At 39.3% G+C, this 19,696-nt stretch overlaps 1 protein-coding gene across 4 annotated transcripts in view; it reads left to right on the top strand.

The window, feature by feature from the left end:
- LOC125235232 (visual system homeobox 2-like) overlaps positions 1-19,072 on the top strand; it is a 152,655-nt gene extending 133,583 nt beyond the window's left edge. For all 4 annotated transcript variants that reach the window (XM_048141719.1, XM_048141720.1, XM_048141721.1 and 1 more), the window contains exons 7-9: positions 12,856-12,989; positions 17,151-17,327; positions 17,721-19,072. In XM_048141719.1, coding sequence (XP_047997676.1) covers positions 12,856-12,989; positions 17,151-17,327; positions 17,721-17,837 — 428 coding nt within the window. In that variant the 3' untranslated portion in view covers positions 17,838-19,072. The remainder of the gene's footprint in view (positions 1-12,855; positions 12,990-17,150; positions 17,328-17,720) is intronic.
- The last annotated feature ends 624 nt before the right edge of the window (positions 19,073-19,696 follow it).

Raw genomic sequence — 19,696 nt, forward strand, 5'->3', positions numbered from 1 at the left:
CTTCAACCGAGTGCGTCAGGCTTCGCCCAACTCTATATGTGTCGCTTAACTTCAAACCTGGGTAAATCCATTTTGCTTTAAGGTTGAATATATAAAAAATATAATATGATCTGAAAGATAATCAACCTTATAGCAGAATGGATTTACCCAGTTTTGAAGTTAAGCGACACATATATGAGGGCGCCTTAGGCGCCCGGCCTTCAACCGCGTGCGTCGGGTTTCGTCCGACTCTATGTATGAGGGCGCCTTGGGCGCTCGGCCTTCAACCGCGTGCGTCGGGCTTCGTCCGACTCTATGTATGAGGGCGCCTTGGGCGCCCGGCCTTCAACCGAGTGCGTCAGGCTTCGCCCAACTCTATATATGAGGGCGCCTTGGACGCCCGGCCTTCAACCGCGTGCGTCGGGCTTCGTCCGACTCTATGTATGAGGGCGCCTTGGGCGCTCGGCCTTCAACCGCGTGCGTCGGGCTTCGTCCGACTCTATCTATGAGGCCGCCTTGGGCGCCCGGCCTTCAACCGCGTGCGTCGGGCTTCGTCCGACTCTATGTATGAGGGCGCTTTGGGCGCCCGGCCTTCAACTGCGTGCGTCGGGCTTCGTCCGACTCTATGTATGAGGGCGCCTTGGGCGCCCGGCCTTCAACTGAGTGCGTCAGGCTTCGTCCAACTCTATATATGAGGGCGCCTTGGGTGCCCGGCCTTCAACCGCGTACGTCGGGCTTCGCCCGTCTCTATATATGAGGGCGCCTTGGGCGCCCGGCCTTCACCCGTGTGCGCCGGGCTTCGCCCGACTCTATGTATGAGGGCGCCTTGGGCGCCCGGCTTTAGCCGAGTGCGTCGGGCTTCGCCCGACTCTATCTATGAGGGCGCCTTGGGCGCTCGGCCTTCAACCGCGTGCGTCGTGCGTCGTGCGTGCCGGGCTTCGCCCGACTCTATGTATGAGGGCGCCTTCGACCGCGTGCGTCGGGCGTCGCCTGATTCTAAGTATGAGGGCGCCTTCGGCGCCCGGCCTTGGACCGCGTGCGTCCTGCTTCGCCTGACTCTATGTATGAGGGTGCCTTCGGCGCCCGGCCATGGACCGCGTGCGTCGGGCGTCGCCTGATTCTAAGTATGAGGGCGCCTTCTTCGGCGCCCGGTCTTGGACCGCGTCCGTCGGGCTTCGCACGACTCTAAGTATGTGGGCGCCTTCCGGCCTTCGGCCTCAGGAAATTGGTCGATATGCTATCTCAGGCTTGGAATAAAGTTAAGCTAGATTAAGTTTTAACGTTTTCAACCCTATTCGCGCCATTCATAGTCTATTAACTATTAGGACCCCGAATAACACCTATTGTTATTCCGGATACCTATATTTTCTATTATCCTCTATCTAAAGTCTTCATTTGAATGTCTCATTCAATAATATTTGTTTTTATTAGATTTGTTTAAGTTACATATTTTGAAAACTCCTTATCTCTCAAAAAAGACATAAACGCATATAATGTGTATATATTATTAATCGCCTTTAAAAGCTCTTCATTTTGATACCCCACTTGATAGGTTTGCAAAAAAAATTTTTCTAAAGTTTGCGCATTATGACGTAATACGCCCGCCATATTGAATTTTAAGTGACGTCACATATCCTATGTTCATTGGAGTGACGTAAGGATTCCAATGATACATCACTCATTGAAATCGGTTAAGGCATTCAGAAGTTATGGTGGAACAAAGAAACTCACATACATACATACTTACATACAAACATGAACGCTGAAAACAATACACTCTTTTTTTGGGGCAGTCGTGTAAAAATTAAAAAACACGACTGCGGTTTTAAAGCGAACTGAAAAGATGAAAATAATCTTTAGATATGCTGGTCAGTCAACTTGATTAATATAAATTAGAATAATGAGTGTTTAGTCAGGTTCATAAACAGCTAAAGCAAAAGTTAATGCTCATGGAGGATATCGTGACCGTACCTGGATATTTTATTTCAATTGCAGTCGGGGGACCTTCATGTCAGGCTTTTGTCCATTGTCCCCCGACTGCAATGGAAATAAAATATCCAGGTACGGTCACGATATCCTCCATGAGCATTAACTTTTGCTTTAGCTATTTATGAACCTGACTAAACACTCATTATTCTAATTTATATTAATCAAGTTGACTGACCAGCATATCTAAAGATTATTTTCATCTTTTCAGTTCGCTTTAAAACCGCAGTCGTGTTTTTTAATTTTTTAATTATTTATTTTATTTGACCTCTTTTAACCACCAGTTGCATAAAATACTATTACAAAACAGTAAGAGGATACGGTAGCGAAAATGCTAAAATGGAAAGGAGCCCCCCTTTCAACTTGGGAATGTTAGTTAACTATACAAATGTTATTAATTAGATTTATCGAAAAAAAATTGTCCATTAAGAACAACTCAGTTAAAAGATATTTAAAACTTTAAAATCGAGGTTCCGCTCTCGACTCTTTCCTCCTTCAAAACTTAATCAATCGGGACGAAATTTGAGAATCTGAATAACACAGCTGAATAACAATGAAATAATCTATGTCGGACCGTTTAGCTTTTTTGGTTAATTGTTACCAATATTGAGTATCACACCTTTTTTTGCGCCACAATGAAAAAGGCCGTTTTTGGAAATTTTTGACTGCCTCTAGAATCTTTAAAAAGCAGAATATCAAAAAAATCAAAACGGTCCGACACAGATAAATATAATAACAATCTGTGTTAAAAAAATCATTGCTCTATCTTCAAAAACCAGGGAGGAAATAGTCGAGAGCGTTTGTATGGAGAATTATTATTTATTTATTCATGAACAATAACAATTGTGCCTGAATGTACTACATCTAAATATTAATCTATCATGCATAAATTTTACAACATATAGTAAAAGCCAAATGCCAAAAAATCACAATTAGAATATTATTATTCTCTTTATTTCTTTCAAATCTTATTATTATTATTAGGTATTACTAAAATTATTTATGTCAGTCAATTTTCGTTAAAATAATTAATAAATTCTTAAATTGAGTAAAAGCACTCCCTCAACAACAGGGCTTTTAATCTATTTTTAAAAATATTTAGGCTAGTAATGTTCCTCCACTCACTAGGAAGTTTGTTGTAGAGCTGCTGTGTACCCCCTGGTAGTATGCGCAATGGCTCACTACTTTTAAGTTTGGCTGCAACTCAACGCAATCAACTTACCACGTAGATATTTCCTTCGGGTATTTAGCCGTATTTCTCTTTCTTCAGAAGTCTCGTATTCGCCTAGATTTTTAAAGAGGTCAGTAAGGAGCAAAAGGATGTACAAACACGGGGCGGTCAGTATTCTCATGTTTATAAAGTGTTCCTTACATGATTGAGGTTGCGAAATCCGCACTATGGTTCTTATCGCTCGCTTTTGTATTACAAAGGCTTTATGCATATTATAGTCATAGCTATTGCCCCAAAATTGTATACTATAGCGAAGCTTCGATTCAACCAGTAGGTGATAAACCATCTTCAAATGATTACCATCAACTACGTCCCGTAAACTACGCAGAACATAGCAAGCAGAGCTGATGGAAGCCTCTACGTTTGCAAGCTCATTTTTCCAAGTAAGTAGATCGTCAATGTGGATGCCCAGGAACTTAACACTAGTAACGTTTTCAATGTGATTACCACAAAGTTTAAGATCCAGCATATCCTTTTGCTTGACCGTAGACCTAAGGAGCATTGCACTCGTCTTGCTTGAATTCACCTTCAATTTGTTGCAACTGAAAAGTGATGAAATAGTTGTAGCGCTCGATTTGCCTTGTCATTTAGATCATCTAGCGAATTAGAGTTAACATTCGTGTCGTCTGCAAAAACTACTAAATTAATGTCCGGTATTTCATTCGTGGTAAATTTTATCAGGTCGTTTGTATACACAACGAATAAAACTGGGCCCAAAATAGAACCCTGGGGTACACCTCTCGTTATCTTAATGGGTTTGGACCTAACAACATTCTCACAATTGCCATCCACATCAGATTTCTACGAACTGAGTTCTGTTATCAAAGTAGGATTTAATTGACCCCTACCGTATCGTCTTAATATCTGCTCTACTCACACTCAGTCCAAACTAAGTTAAATTTTAAGATTTTAAACACGCTGGTTCGACGTACTCTCCTCAATGTATGTAGTCCCTAATACCTATGTATTTCCAAATTGTACGGAAACTAGAATTAAATGCCCACAATAAATTCCTGAAACTAATTGATCACAACTACATCCGGGCGCGTAAATCAAGAGGATTTATACCCGGGAATGCCCGGGCGCGGAAATGCCCGGTCCCGGGACTAATGGAGAAAGTTGTAGTGCTAATGGGTGGGCAAATCAGGCCATTATTGAGCGGGATCGTATGGTAATGACCAGTTAACGGGCGGGTTGAGTGATTGGGGTTTGGGAGGGTTAATTGCTAAAGATACAAAATTATGGACGTGTTCTGTTACTTCTTTGGAAGTTAAGAGTTTGTTCTACCTAATATCCTGTATGACTCCTTAGGATCCAGGTATTCAGAAACATGTCTACAATAAAACACGAAACTGTCAATGTCAGGTCCGTGGACTCCATAGAGTTTTAACAATTTGCTATTTCTTGTATCACAAATCCAGATCATTTCTCCGGATGAAAGGTTTTGGAAAGGAAAACGGAGACCGAGATTAATCTGGTCCATCGAAACTCATAGTGAGAAGTTAAATTAAATTTGTAGATATGAAAATTCGCCCCACAGATAAACTCTGTAAAAATATCATAAAGAATTTAAGAAATAGTTAAATATACGGATGTACTCACGTATATCGCGATGTATAAATATTTCTTTATATCTCACGAAAGTTTATCATATAATAAGTAATTTAAGAAATTTCAAAAAGGGCTTGATCTTTATACACAGTACAGCACTTTTTCGCCGTGACACATCCCTACATTTATCATTCCGAACAGGCAATTCTCTGCTCTAAATATTCATAATTCCCTCCGCTATATACCACTTATAAATCATAGTACAGTCCCACTATAAAGTACATGTGCAGTAAATAACACCCTGATTAGGTATGCAGGAGGCGCGCGCACTAAAAATCTCGTAAAAATACTGAGCTGAGATATTAAATGGGAAGATGTCGCCGCGAGGCCCCCGCGTACGCAGGCTGATGAGAATTTTAAATTTTGTTGGTTTTTCAGTAGGTACACGATGTGTCTGTGAGATGTATGAAGTGGTGAAAAATTAAGATGCATTCAATAGTCTTGTATTTATAGGAACTTTCATGGTTTGTCGGGTGCTAAAATAGTTTCAGCTAGTTTTTAGTGTAGAGATTTTCAGGGCTAAATCTTGTTCGAGTAATATGGGGATGCAAATTTAAGGTACACTATTGTACATATTGGGTATTTCACTGATAATGCTTCGCTATTTGAATGATTATTTAAAATAGAACCTTCCGATTTCACCCCAACACATCATACCTATTTTATTACACGACTGCCCCAAAAAAAGAGTGTATTGTTTTCAGCGTTCATGTTTGTATGTAAGTATGTATGTATGTGAGTTTCTTTGTTCCACCATAACTTCTGAATGCCTTAACCGATTTCAATGAGTGATGTATCATTGGAATCCTTACGTCACTCCAATGAACATAGGATATGTGACGTCACTTAAAATTCAATATGGCGGGCGTATTACGTCATAATGCGCAAACTTTAGAAAAATTTTTTTTGCAAACCTATCAAGTGGGGTATCAAAATGAAGAGCTTTTAAAGGCGATTAATAATATATACACATTATATGCGTTTATGTCTTTTTTTGAGAGATAAGGAGTTTTCAAAATATGTAACTTAAACAAATCTAATAAAAACAAATATTATTGAATGAGACATTCAAATGAAGACTTTAGATAGAGGATAATAGAAAATATAGGTATCCGGAATAACAATAGGTGTTATTCGGGGTCCTAATAGTTAATAGACTATGAATGGCGCGAATAGGGTTGAAAACGTTAAAACTTAATCTAGCTTAACTTTATTCCAAGCCTGAGATAGCATATCGACCAATTTCCTGAGGCCGAAGGCCGGAAGGCGCCCACATACTTAGAGTCGTGCGAAGCCCGACGGACGCGGTCCAAGACCGGGCGCCGAAGAAGGCGCCCTCATACTTAGAATCAGGCGACGCCCGACGCACGCGGTCCATGGCCGGGCGCCGAAGGCACCCTCATACATAGAGTCAGGCGAAGCAGGACGCACGCGGTCCAAGGCCGGGCGCCGAAGGCGCCCTCATACTTAGAATCAGGCGACGCCCGACGCACGCGGTCGAAGGCGCCCTCATACATAGAGTCGGGCGAAGCCCGACGCACGACGCACGACGCACGCGGTTGAAGGCCGAGCGCCCAAGGCGCCCTCATAGATAGAGTCGGGCGAAGCCCGACGCACTCGGCTAAAAGCCGGGCGCCCAAGGCGCCCTCATACATAGAGTCGGGCGAAGCCCGACGCACACGGGTGAAGGCCGGGCGCCCAAGGCGCCCTCATATATAGAGACGGGCGAAGCCCGACGTACGCGGTTGAAGGCCGGGCACCCAAGGCGCCCTCATATATAGAGTTGGACGAAGCCTGACGCACTCAGTTGAAGGCCGGGCGCCCAAGGCGCCCTCATACATAGAGTCGGACGAAGCCCGACGCACGCAGTTGAAGGCCGGGCGCCCAAAGCGCCCTCATACATAGAGTCGGACGAAGCCCGACGCACGCGGTTGAAGGCCGGGCGCCCAAGGCGGCCTCATAGATAGAGTCGGACGAAGCCCGACGCACGCGGTTGAAGGCCGAGCGCCCAAGGCGCCCTCATACATAGAGTCGGACGAAGCCCGACGCACGCGGTTGAAGGCCGGGCGTCCAAGGCGCCCTCATATATAGAGTTGGGCGAAGCCTGACGCACTCGGTTGAAGGCCGGGCGCCCAAGGCGCCCTCATACATAGAGTCGGACGAAGCCCGACGCACGCGGTTGAAGGCCGAGCGCCCAAGGCGCCCTCATACATAGAGTCGGACGAAACCCGACGCACGCGGTTGAAGGCCGGGCGCCTAAGGCGCCCTCATATATGTGTCGCTTAACTTCAAAACTGGGTAAATCCATTCTGCTATAAGGTTGATTATCTTTCAGATCATATTATATTTTTTATATATTCAACCTTAAAGCAAAATGGATTTACCCAGGTTTGAAGTTAAGCGACACATATAGAGTTGGGCGAAGCCTGACGCACTCGGTTGAAGGCCGGCGCCCAAGGCACCCTCATACATAGAGTCGGACGAAGCCCGACGCACGTGGTTGAAGGCCCTCATAGTTAGAAACGAGTGAGGCTTGTACGCGGTCCAACGTCGGGCCAGGGCTGCGTCACTACTATTCTGCTGAGTTTTACGTGGTAAATCATTAGCATTAGTTAAAAAAAGCGTAAGTATTTGTAGTTTTGCGGGCAAGTGAAGGATCTGTTTATGTGGGGATGCAGAGAAAGAGTGTTGTTGTTACGGTGTGCCATTCTCTCTGTACTCCGTACTCGAGTTATGGCTATGCAATAGGTATGTTGTCAGTGCTTAAAGCACACAACAAAAGTACAAGTGTCTAAAAGCGAATGCCGTTAAATAAAGTTACCTACACGTTTCATGCTAAAATATCAAGAACCAACACCATGACCTAAATAAAATAATTATGGTTCATGAAATAAAACTATGGAAACGGATTAATTTTAAATTCATTATACGCGATTTAATCCGTTTCCATAGTTTTATTTCATGAGTAACTATCGCGGTAACCGAAGACAATATTAATTATGGTTCGTTTGAGTGGTCACTAAAATGTAAGAAATAAAATAAATAATTAAAAAATTAAAAAACACGACTGCGGTTTTAAAGCGAACTGAAAAGATGAAAATAATCTTTAGATATGCTGGTCAGTCAACTTGATTAATATAAATTAGAATAATGAGTGTTTAGTCAGGTTCATAAACAGCTAAAGCAAAAGTTAATGCTCATGGAGGATATCGTGACCGTACCTGGATATTTTATTTCAATTGCAGTCGGGGGACCTTCATGTCAGGCTTTTGTCCATTGTCCCCCGACTGCAATGGAAATAAAATATCCAGGTACGGTCACGATATCCTCCATGAGCATTAACTTTTGCTTTAGCTATTTATGAACCTGACTAAACACTCATTATTCTAATTTATATTAATCAAGTTGACTGACCAGCATATCTAAAGATTATTTTCATCTTTTCAGTTCGCTTTAAAACCGCAGTCGTGTTTTTTAATTTTTTAATTATTTATTTTTTTTATTTAATACTAGCTTTTTCCCGCGGCTTTGCTCGCGTTAGGAAGAGACAAAAAAAGTATGTCACTCTCCAACCCTTCAACTATCTCCAATTAAAAAATCACGTCAATTCGTGTATCCGTTTTGCCGTGAAGACGGACAAGCAAACAGACACACACACTTTCCCATTTATAATATTGGTATGGACTAGCTTTTGCCCGCGGCTTCGCTCGCGTTAGAAAGAGACAAAAAGTAGCCTATGTCACTTTCCATCCCTTCAACTATCTCCACTAATTCGTCGCTCCGTTTTGCCGTGAAAGACGGACAAACAAACAGACATACACACTTTCAATTAGATATTCCAATGTACATTATATGTATAATATACAGCTATCTATTCAGGTAGAATAGTTTCAGTACGTATCTCTTGGTATCATGATTGAAGTGGATACCTGCTTATAACATAAATTTACCAGCCTGTATCGGTTTTCTTTCAGTCCGAATTGCCTGAAAACGCCTGACCTCTGATGAACTCCAATCGATTGAGACTCGCCTGGTACATGCAATTATGACATAGATTATGATTTTCATTTCAAACATTTTTGTATTATCTTCGTGTTTGCATTTACATATTGCGTATTGATGATTCCTTTACTTGAGCGTTTTTTTTTCTTCATATTTACCTGTCGGTTATTGTACATACAATAATTAATATTGTACATACAGGTATCATGATAGTCACAAAATGTGTGTAGGCTAAGCTATGAGTGAATAAAGTAGTTTATGCTCGGTAATGCTTGTTTCTGTATCTCTTGGCATGGCGCAGTCGGTAGGATACCTACGCTTTTTCTTACATATATTATTAATTATAAATGGGCTAACCCTTGGCCACAGACTAGCCAAAGGCAATCTGATTTCCACTGACACTGTATTCAAACACTAATCATTAAACTGCGCCCTAACCTTGAGATTCAAATGTGATAAATTAATGGTGCATTGTCCACAGAATTTACCTTATTCTGAAACATATTGTTCGGTATAGGTAAAAATACAAAAACTACCGTATCAAGGAGTAATGGATCCTAAATTCATGTAGGAGAGACTGGTATCATGACAAATGTGTAACGATGGTTCTAAACTATAACATTCTACTAAGAGAATTAAAAGATATGAAGGAGTTTTTCTCCACGAAAGAAGATCGTTTTATATTATTTCAAGTGAAACAAAAGCGGTTTAATTTATAAAAGTGTTTCACATTTAGGGCCACTTGCACCAAAGAAAATGGAGGGTTAACCCACCACTTTATATGGAATGTGACAGATGACAGCCCACTAACCCTGAGTTAAGTGATTGGTGCAAGTATGCCTTAGTGTATTAATCTTATATTAACTTTTTATCTCTTTAAATCTTTTATATCTAAACCACCATCAGTTGTAGAAGATAATATTATTTTTACTCCCAATAATAGGAGCAATTTTCTGGGCATTATTATCCTCTTACCGAACATATCAGGGTGCGAAGCCGAATGGCACAAACGCTCACGAAACGAAACGCTCGTCTATCATCTATCTCTATCGCTCTTGCGTATTGGCGCGACAGAGCCAGACTACATTTCGCGGCGTTTCGTTTTCGTTTCGCGTCGCAGAAATGCCATTCGGCTACGGGGCCAGACCTGACCGAACAGACTTTTCACCACACCAACTATTAAAAACTCTCTTGATTCTTCTGAAACAGATAGCAATATTGCATTTTGTCCACAAGAGTGCAAAGTAATTTCATACAAATTTTTACTTGATGTCTTAAACTAGCTGGAACTGATGGATTTGGTTTTGTTTGTTGTTTTAAAATTACTGTTTTATTCATGTTGGTGTGGTGAACAATTTTATGTTTCACTCGGTGGCAAAGTTTGTTTAAGCTTTGCGCCTTGAAAACCTCACAACGCTCAAGAAGCCACTTCTAGAATTTTAACTAAAGGTTCATAATTGAAAAGGGTTTAATTTTAAAACATTTTTAAAAATGGGACCGAATGGTGATGATAGCGGCCACGCTATCGGATGTAAGAAGCGCCTGGCATCCGTTGGATCGTTGGGTGGACAACATTTGAAAAACTGCGAGGCACTTCTGGATGAGATTAGCCCAGGACCGGGATAAGTGGCGTACACGAAGAGAGGCCTATGCTCAGCAGTGGGCGATTAATGGCTGAAATGATGATGATGATGAGACAGCTTACTAATAGTAAAAATAATAATATCAAAATTGTAGAAACATTCAAGTATTTTTTTTATATTATTTATAATAAATGGGCTTACTCTTGGCCACAGACTAGCCAAAGGCAAAGACGTGGCCTACGATGGAGTGAACTCGCCCAGAAGATGCCTGTTCACTCTAAAGTAAAGTCAATTCAAATTAATGCTCCATATCTTCTACAATAACGACCCAAGAATCTAGGTTCCTTGTAACCCGCGACATTAAAATATTTGTATGATGAACTGCTGAGCTGCATATTTCATGTAAGACTGAAGCAGCAGTTTGGCGTCAAGTCACGTCGGGCACGCCTCGTGTCGGTGACGCCAGTGCATGTAGGACAAGTCTGAAATGCATGCAGGACTTTACAAATAGAAATAGGTAGACTTTGACTGCGACTTCCTTTGCCGACGAGAAAGATGATCTATCCTCTCGGACTAAGGTGTAAACGTCAAGGCCCAAACTGACACTGGCGTCATATGGACGTCATAATAATTTATCGTACGCCAATACAGTTACAGGTATTTTAATGATATCCTTTAGACGTCATAATGTTAGACGGCATAACGTCAGACGGATTCGCCTGATTATAGAATATCTCGCTCGATATGGTCATGCTCAATTAATTACTCATGGCAACATTTATCCCACTTGTCTATTCTTCACACTTCTGAGATCCTGACCATTGCAAAGTAACTTTTTTTCAATGCATGTTTGTGAAAAGCACTATAAATGCCTCGGCGTGAAAACGGATTCCCAATTTCCCACTTGGCCGCAAAATCCTGATTTCCCGGCCTTGATGTAATGTACTATTAACATATAACAATGTCCGAATAGTAAATATGTACCTACTCATCTTTATCTAAACTGACACCCGCTCTAGCTACCAGGAGTGAAGTAACGCGATTACCATCCACATCGCGTCGCGATGCATTTACGATCCGCATAATGAATGATCCGCTTTATTATCCCGCTTACATGACATTGTGGGACGATGTAGTCAGCGAGCCTTCAAGATGCATACTATGCGTATGTTCGCTTTTAGCTGCCATTAGGCGTAATGTTGTGGGGTATATTTAATCATGTCATTTTGTATTTACTTTAGTTCAGATACAGATTTATTACTTTCAAGTTGTTTCATGCCAATCAAAATCAAGTAGGAGCATATATGACGTCATACAAGCACAACCATCCATTAAAATCCAGATAAAAATAGAGAGTGGCCAACTGGCCATCCTGTATCCGAGAATCATTATTTTGATATTTTACATGTCTGTGAGAAAATGCTGCGTTTGGGAGTTTTGGAATATTTGTAAATAATTAGGTACAACAATGGGGGGTTGGGGGGTTTTGTATTAACAAGGATTTCCGCAAAAAGTGGAAATTTGTATGGAGCATTCAGAGCATAAATTTTCGAATTTAACGCAAACGAGGCCGCGGGCAAAAGCTAGTTTTCAATAAATCGAAAACTTCTATGTTATTGAAAAGATAAAAAATATACAATAGGTACTATTTATTAAAATCTAGATGAACGTTTCTAATTGTAACTATCACTTTAGCGATAAACACAAATTATGTTAGTTTCAAAAACTTAAAAGCGCCAAAAGTGATGAACGACAAACAAGTCATTTTTAATGATATACTGTTGTTTATTTACCATAATTTGTAGTTACCGCTTAAATATGAATATTTACCGAGACAGTAGCACGAGCTACGATTTCATTTTGCCGTAAGTAATTTAATTTGGCTCCCGCGGTTGTGGCAAATCAAGTTACTTAACTTTTTATGACCATTTACGATGCTGAGGGTAAGAATATCCGTCCTGAGAATGTTTTAATATCGTTTTGTGAGGGAATAAAGATAAAATATTTGTTATAACTTTGGGGTTGCTTGTAATACGGGACTCAAGTCAAGATACCCGAATGTATAGAATATGTATAGTTATTTAACCGAATTTGTACCATGTAATCGATTTCTTTTGCCAGTGCAAGTTTTTGTCATAGATTGAAAACGATTAGGAATATCAGACCTTCAACCCTCATGCAGGGAAAAGGAAGGTTATTACTTATGCTACAACGTATCGTAGTGGTACAGTCAGCTGCAGAGAAAAGTAGACCCACCTGCATATAAATTTGTATACAGGAGGGTTCTACTTTTCTCTGCAGCTGACTGTACAATGCAGCGGCGGTGCGAAGTGTTTAGAAATAAAGGCTTAGTTATATGTGATTATCAGTCAGTATGTTTCTCTACATGGCAACCTTAGTCCTTTTCGATGATCCCTACATTCCCTACCTCCAATCATTAATAGCTTGTTATATTTGTTTCAGGCATGCACCGAAAGTCGCTGGAGGCGGCCCATCACCTGAAGGAGTCAGGGTCAGAGCGTGAAGGCTCGGAGGCTGAAGGTGATCGCCCGCACTCCGCCTCGCCACATGAACATCACGACAACCATGATGCGCAGGTAACTATAATTATCAAACAAAGCAAATTATGCCATTCTACTGAGTTTGCAATAGGCTAGTTTCCTATAGTTAATATAAAATATTTTATGCAGTGCACGAAGTAAAGCACCACCTAATTAGAAGAAAAATATGGACAATAGTTATGTTTAAACATAATTTATATTTAATAAATCAAAGAGAAACATATAAAGTACATGTGACCGTGACGTCACTCCTCAATATTTCATAGTAATTCCATATTAGCAAATCGTTTTGACAGTTCTTAAAAAGAAGCTGATTTGACTAGTAGGAAACTAGCCTATTGTCGGGGTCAGGAGAGAAACGACCATTAGCATTGACACTCCAGCGGATCGGAGATATAACAAGTATATGGATCCGTATGGAATTTGGTGTGTGCTACTCTGCAGCGGCGCCACCTTAATGAAATTCAACTAATTATATGTTAAAATGATGTTCGTAAGACGTACAGTATGTACGTGTAATGTTATGACTGTACCTATAGCGGGAAATGAAATAATGGGCTTTTATTGTGTTCAGTGTATCAGTTCTCATAGATAGAAATTACATCATCTACTTTTTTCTTATGGAAATTGATGTACCAATGCTGTTTATTATGTACGTATGGAAAAAATCACTATAACTTAGTAAATTTATGTACTTTCAGTAATTCCGCATTCCGCCTGAACGGTATGAGATAGTATGTAAGGAGGTGTACCTACGGGTAAGCGAGAGGGAGATATATTCCTTCCCGCGATTCCGCGCTCGGCGCGATTTGCTCTGGGTTTCAATAATTATTATTAAATTGATGCCCCTGTTGTACACTCTGCTTTTCACTTCGATTGCGAGGAATTAATTATATTTTTCTCGGCAATTTACACCACGAAATTGTCGTAAAGCGAAAGAACATAATACATAACCAACTCCCGCCAACTTTTTTCAATATATAATCAGAGTTTCAGACGCTTGGTTTTTTGCCAAGTCAAAAAATTTTTTAACAATAAGTAATCGAATCTTATTTTATTTGATTTACTAAATTTAATGAAAGAAAATACGAAATTCTAATAAATTGTAGCAAAAGTAAAATTGTGCAATATTTTTTAACTGTTTGTCTCTTGAGACCGATTTCTTTAGTCTTAGGCCGTCAACAGACAGTCTTAAAATTCATAATTTGATAAAATCATAATCAGTACAAAAATCAGATCGAGTGCACGGAGTTCCATACAATTTCGCGACTGTCCACACACACACTCTTTTAATTGGACGGTGTTATGGAATAGCGAACTAAGCGCCAAAATCCGAAAAAAAAGTTATGAATGCAGTTCGGATATAAATGTGATAATCTATAGTATTGATTATTTCTTTGTTGAAAAATCATGCTTACAGCCTTATTTTAAGGGGTAGAATCAAGCGACACGTTAAAATTTGTATGGCCCTGTGTACTAAGTCGTTACGTAAAAACGAATTGAACGCCAAATTTACTTTTACAAATTATAATAAGCGTATATTCTAAATCGCAAAATCGAGTTAAACGCCATAAAGATGTTATTAATTCGTTTTGGTTTAAAGTTTTGATGATTTATAAACGCAATATCGATTTAACCGCCCTATTGGTGTCGTTTAATTCGTTGTTACATATTTGAAATTGCAGGATATTTCGCTTAATGAGAACTAAGTATCAAGAGGTTTTGTTATATCATAATATCTTATGTGTGTAATCCTGGCTAGTACTAATGAATTATTATTAGTTACAACGCCAATTTTGCCATATATGCTGATTTTTTTGACATTTATTAAAAAAAGTTGATTGCAGAACAAAACTAAATTGTTAGACGGATTAGTCCTAATCATTGTAGAGGAAAACATTGTTGTTAATTTATTTACAATAGCACTATTTACTCAAATATATGGAATTTTATTTTATTCCAGTATTCACTTTACCTCTAACAATTTGCATTAAAGAATCAAGCGACAAAATATGTCTCATAGTACGCTACGGCGAAATAAATTAACCTCATCGCAGTATTAGTTCAATAAAGAATCAAGCGGAAAAACGTTAATAACTTCGAAACTTGAATAGGTATGGTGTTATTTTTTGTTATCAATTTAAATTATGAACACTTTTATAGGTTCAATGTCAAAATTAACTTTTTTGCTTTATAAATGAACTTACAACAACTGATTCAAATTTCAAATCTTTCTAGCTCATTTTCTCGATTTCAACTAACTGTCGCTTGATCGCTTATTCCATAACACTGTCCAATTAAGATTATGAATTTTAAGACTGTCTGTTGCCGGCCTTAGAAGAAAATTGTACTTTATGCTCTAGAACATAAAATGCGATTTTATGTCGTCTTCGCACTACATTTCATTTCATTTATTTAATTTCAATATAAACCTACAGTTTAACACCAAAACGTTTACATGAAACTACAAGTCCTTTTTATAACTAAACTACATAAAGGTGCACTTTTCAAGCATGAGAAGTGAAAACGAAATTTATTTGTTATACATAATTAATACTTCGTTTAAAAAAAATTAAAATACAACTTTTTCATCTAACAATTAAGTGACTGGTTAAATACGTTGCGTTTACTTGGCTGTTCTTCATATTACCTTGGTCCCTACAGTTTAATAAAAATATTGTTTTGTTGTGTAAATAGTTACATATTAAACTGATAATGAAGCGTGCTAAATTTTCTTCTAAGGCCGGCAACAGACAGTCTTAAAATTCATAATCATAAAAAAACAAGAGTGTGTGTGGACAGTCGCGAAATTGTATGGAAATCCGTGCACTCGATCTGAATTCTGTACTGATTATGATTTTATCAAGTTATGAATTTTAAGACTGTCTGTTAAGACTATTTTATTTTATTTTAAGACTAAGGAAATCGGTCTCAAGAGACAAACAGTTAAAACATTGCACAATTTTATTTTTGCTACAATTTATTAGAATTCCGTATTTTCTGTCATTAAATTCAGTAAATCAAATAAAATAGGATTCGATTACCTATCGTTAAAAAAATTTTTGACTTGGCAAAAAACCAAGCGTCTGAAACTCTGATTACATGTTGAAAAAAAAAGTTGGCGGGAGTTGGTTATGTATTATGTTCTTTCGCTTTACGACAATTTCGTAGTGTAAATTGCCGAGAAAAATATAATTAATTCCTCGCAATCGAAGTGAAAAGCAGAGTGTACAACAGGGGCATAAATTTAATAATAATTATTGAAACCCAGAGCAAATCGCGCCGAGCGCGGAAGCGCGGGAAGGAATATATCTCCCTCTCGCTTACCCGTAGGTACACCTCCTTACATACTATCTCATACCGTTCAGGCGGAATGCGGAATTACTGAAAGTACATAAATTTACTAAGTTATAGTGATTTTTCCATACGTACATAATAAACAGCATTGGTATATTAATTTCCATAAGAAAAAAGTAGATGATGTAATTTCTATCTATGAGAACTGAGTGGCGCCGCTGCAGAGCATGCTCACATTACACACGCGCCACATTAAAAGCCCATTATTTCATTTCCCGCTATAGGTACAGTCATAACATTACACGTACATACTGTACGTCTTACGAACATCATTTTAACATATAATTAGTTGAATTTCATTAAGGTGGCGCCGCCGCAGAGTAGCACACAATTTGGTGGGCTATTTGACTCTTGCAGGTTTTCTTAGTCTCCTCTCGCCTTTGCATATCTGAACCACCCTGTATATCACTTTTAGTTAAATTCGCAAAAATTTTTTTTATCATTTTCATACATAATAAATGAATTTATTAGTGTGGGAGACCCTTAAAAATTACATTCAAGTTAGTGTCAAGTGATTGACGGCACATGTCAAAACAAATAACATTAGGAATTGGTGTTCAGCAATTATCTTTATTTTTTTAATAACTCGATAACCGCAAGAGTTAAGACGCTAGTTTCTTAGAGAAATTAATTGTATTTGATGTAATGAATCTTCCCTTAAAGTTAACGGAATTCAATAAAAACAGGGTGTATACGCTAAGTAACTAGAAGACGAGTGTCTTGATTGCCAATTTTTCGTTCTCTTTCATTTCATGGGTGTTTGTCTCCATGAAAACACAAAGCTTCATCAAATGATCACACTTACACAATGTTTAACTTTGTTTCCATATAAATCTTCAGGCGCAGAGCTCCCCTGCCAGCAGCACCACCGCCTCCTCCTCTGCCAAAGGCCGCGCGTCACCAGAGGGCACCTCCTACGAGGACCCTGAGGCCTTCAGGAACAATAGTATCGCCTGTCTGCGAGCCAAGGCGCAAGAGCACCAGGCCAGGATCCTCTCCAACAATATCCTGCTTCAGGTAAGATTTTGAAAATTGTAATCAAAGGACCATTATTAGTCCGAAATAAAACCTCTTGATGGACAGTGCACACTCGTAAAGAGTGAATCAGCATGACTGCTTCCAGTGGTGCTTCCTCTTCAGGGTGGGCATTTCCAGATGAAACCTCGAGGCATTCCTTCTATAAATCCCCTTCCTCCCTTTATTCATAAACTTACTCTAAAATTATCAAGCCGATAAAGTTCGTTTGTCCCTTTCCGACATATTAGTGTAATAGAAAAGGACAAACGAACATTACCGGCTTTACTTCAGAGTACGTTTATGAATAAGGGGGTAACAATTTAGGCAATCCCTTGCTCCAATTAGATGCAACTTTGTATTGTCATTTCAAGATCTTGATGTTTTCTGTTCCAGGTCCGAGGTCTAGCGCGGACGCCCAGCACGCCGCAGGACGACGACGGCCCCGTCGACATCGACGTCGGCACCGAGCCGCCCCCGCTCGACCCGCACGCCCCTCCCTCCCTCTACTGACCTCTACATTCCAACCCCGGGATTGGTCGAACGCGCGCGCTCATCGGTTAAGAACACTCGTGATTAGTGGAATTTAAAAACATCGTTACATTCCTACTCTGTGATTGGTCGACGTGCGCTGATTGGTTGACTACCAAACATTGTGATTGGTGAATTTGAAAGACCGTTACGTTCAAACGCGTTAAGTGTAATTATGTAAATTATTAAGCGTATTTAACTAAATCCCTATTTTTCGTGCAATACATTTAGTTAGGTATTTATGTGTGTAGCTTGTGTTATTATAGGCGTTGTAAAAAGTCCCAGCACTTAGATACTTATTGTATAACGATATTTAGTTGTAAGTAAGTAATCTTGACCGTTATAGATCAGTTTAACTCGAGGCAAGACTTAAACGGTACCTACTAAATTCATAAAAGTGTTAGAGATTAAGTATTTTCAATGTTGAAAGGTTGTCATTAATTTTATCGAAATTTAAATTTGGATACAATTTCATTCTTGTACAAGTAATTTAAGAGTCACTGCAATCACTGCATGCGAGTTGAATTTTTACCGTCCGAACTAAGAATACGAGTATTAACTTAGAAAAAAACTTGTACACAAGAAGCTCACCCCTGATGGTAAAAATCACGTGGTGCATGCAGTGACTAGCCCAATTCCATCTGGCACTCTATAATTTCTATACAACTCAATGTATATTATTGTTTATTAGGCATGGAATGTCTTCATTTTGGCTCTAAACTGGCAATGAAAAGTACCTCAAAAGTTGACCGAAATCGAAATTATTAGCAACGAATGTAAAAATTGTATTGCCGTATCTTGCCTTAGCTTATTGGATAGAACTACATATTATGCCTAATTATGTTTAAAGTGACTATGTTTCTACAATCGAATGCTACATCGAATCGTAATGATAATTTTTTGCTAGAATTGGTTTATTTGACCTACAATTTGCGAACGCAACTTATTATTCCTAAGGGTTTCTCCAAACCTATCGACGGGGAATCGGGCTCTAGCCGATCAAGAATCGTTCGTTAGTAATGTTAGTAGACGCTTACGCATCGTCGTCGCTGAACGTGTCATATAACGAGCGATTTTTCGTCTGCGAAATGCGATACCGAGTCCCTAGTCAAGACTCCAACCTCACTTAATTCAGAAACTGACGACAAGGCAGATAGAGAACGATTGATATTTCGTTATCTGCATCTATCGCAGTTGTTCATTTAAATAATTATTATTTAATATTGTCTTCGGTTACCGCGATAGTTACTCATGAAATAAAACTATGGAAACGGATTAAATCGCGTATAATGAATTTAAAATACATCCCGACGTTTCGAACTCTTTACAGCGTTCGTGGTCAACGGGTGACTGAGGAAAAATTAAAATGTGCAAAAGCTACCCACTTACAAGAAATATTAACGAACCATGACCACAAATAATATAGATTTCTAAGGCAGGTTCACACACTATTAATAAAGCTAGTTATACAATATTCAAAAAATTTACCATTACTCTGTTAAAAAATAATTAAACAATTAATCTACACAAAATTGACAAAGAAACAAACTGGAAATGTCCAACACCATACAACACAAATGCCTCACAGCCTTCGTCGTGCTTGTTCCATTATCAGATGTACTACTGGATCCCAAGCCGGTGATAAAGTAAAGCCATCCTCTCTATTAAAGTTTGGATATTTCTTGATCTCAATGGCCTCTCGCAACATTCTGGGTATATATCGCTTCTCCTTAGCGAGAACCAGAGGCTTGTCAAACTTTATAGCATGATTGACTTTATCCATGACATGTTCAGAGACTGCAGACCTTTGCCGACGGTGCTTGACATCCGCTATGTGTTCC

The sequence above is a fragment of the Leguminivora glycinivorella genome, chromosome 17 (genome assembly GCF_023078275.1).
Source record: "Leguminivora glycinivorella isolate SPB_JAAS2020 chromosome 17, LegGlyc_1.1, whole genome shotgun sequence".
In the NCBI taxonomy this organism is placed as follows: Eukaryota; Metazoa; Arthropoda; class Insecta; order Lepidoptera; family Tortricidae; genus Leguminivora; species Leguminivora glycinivorella.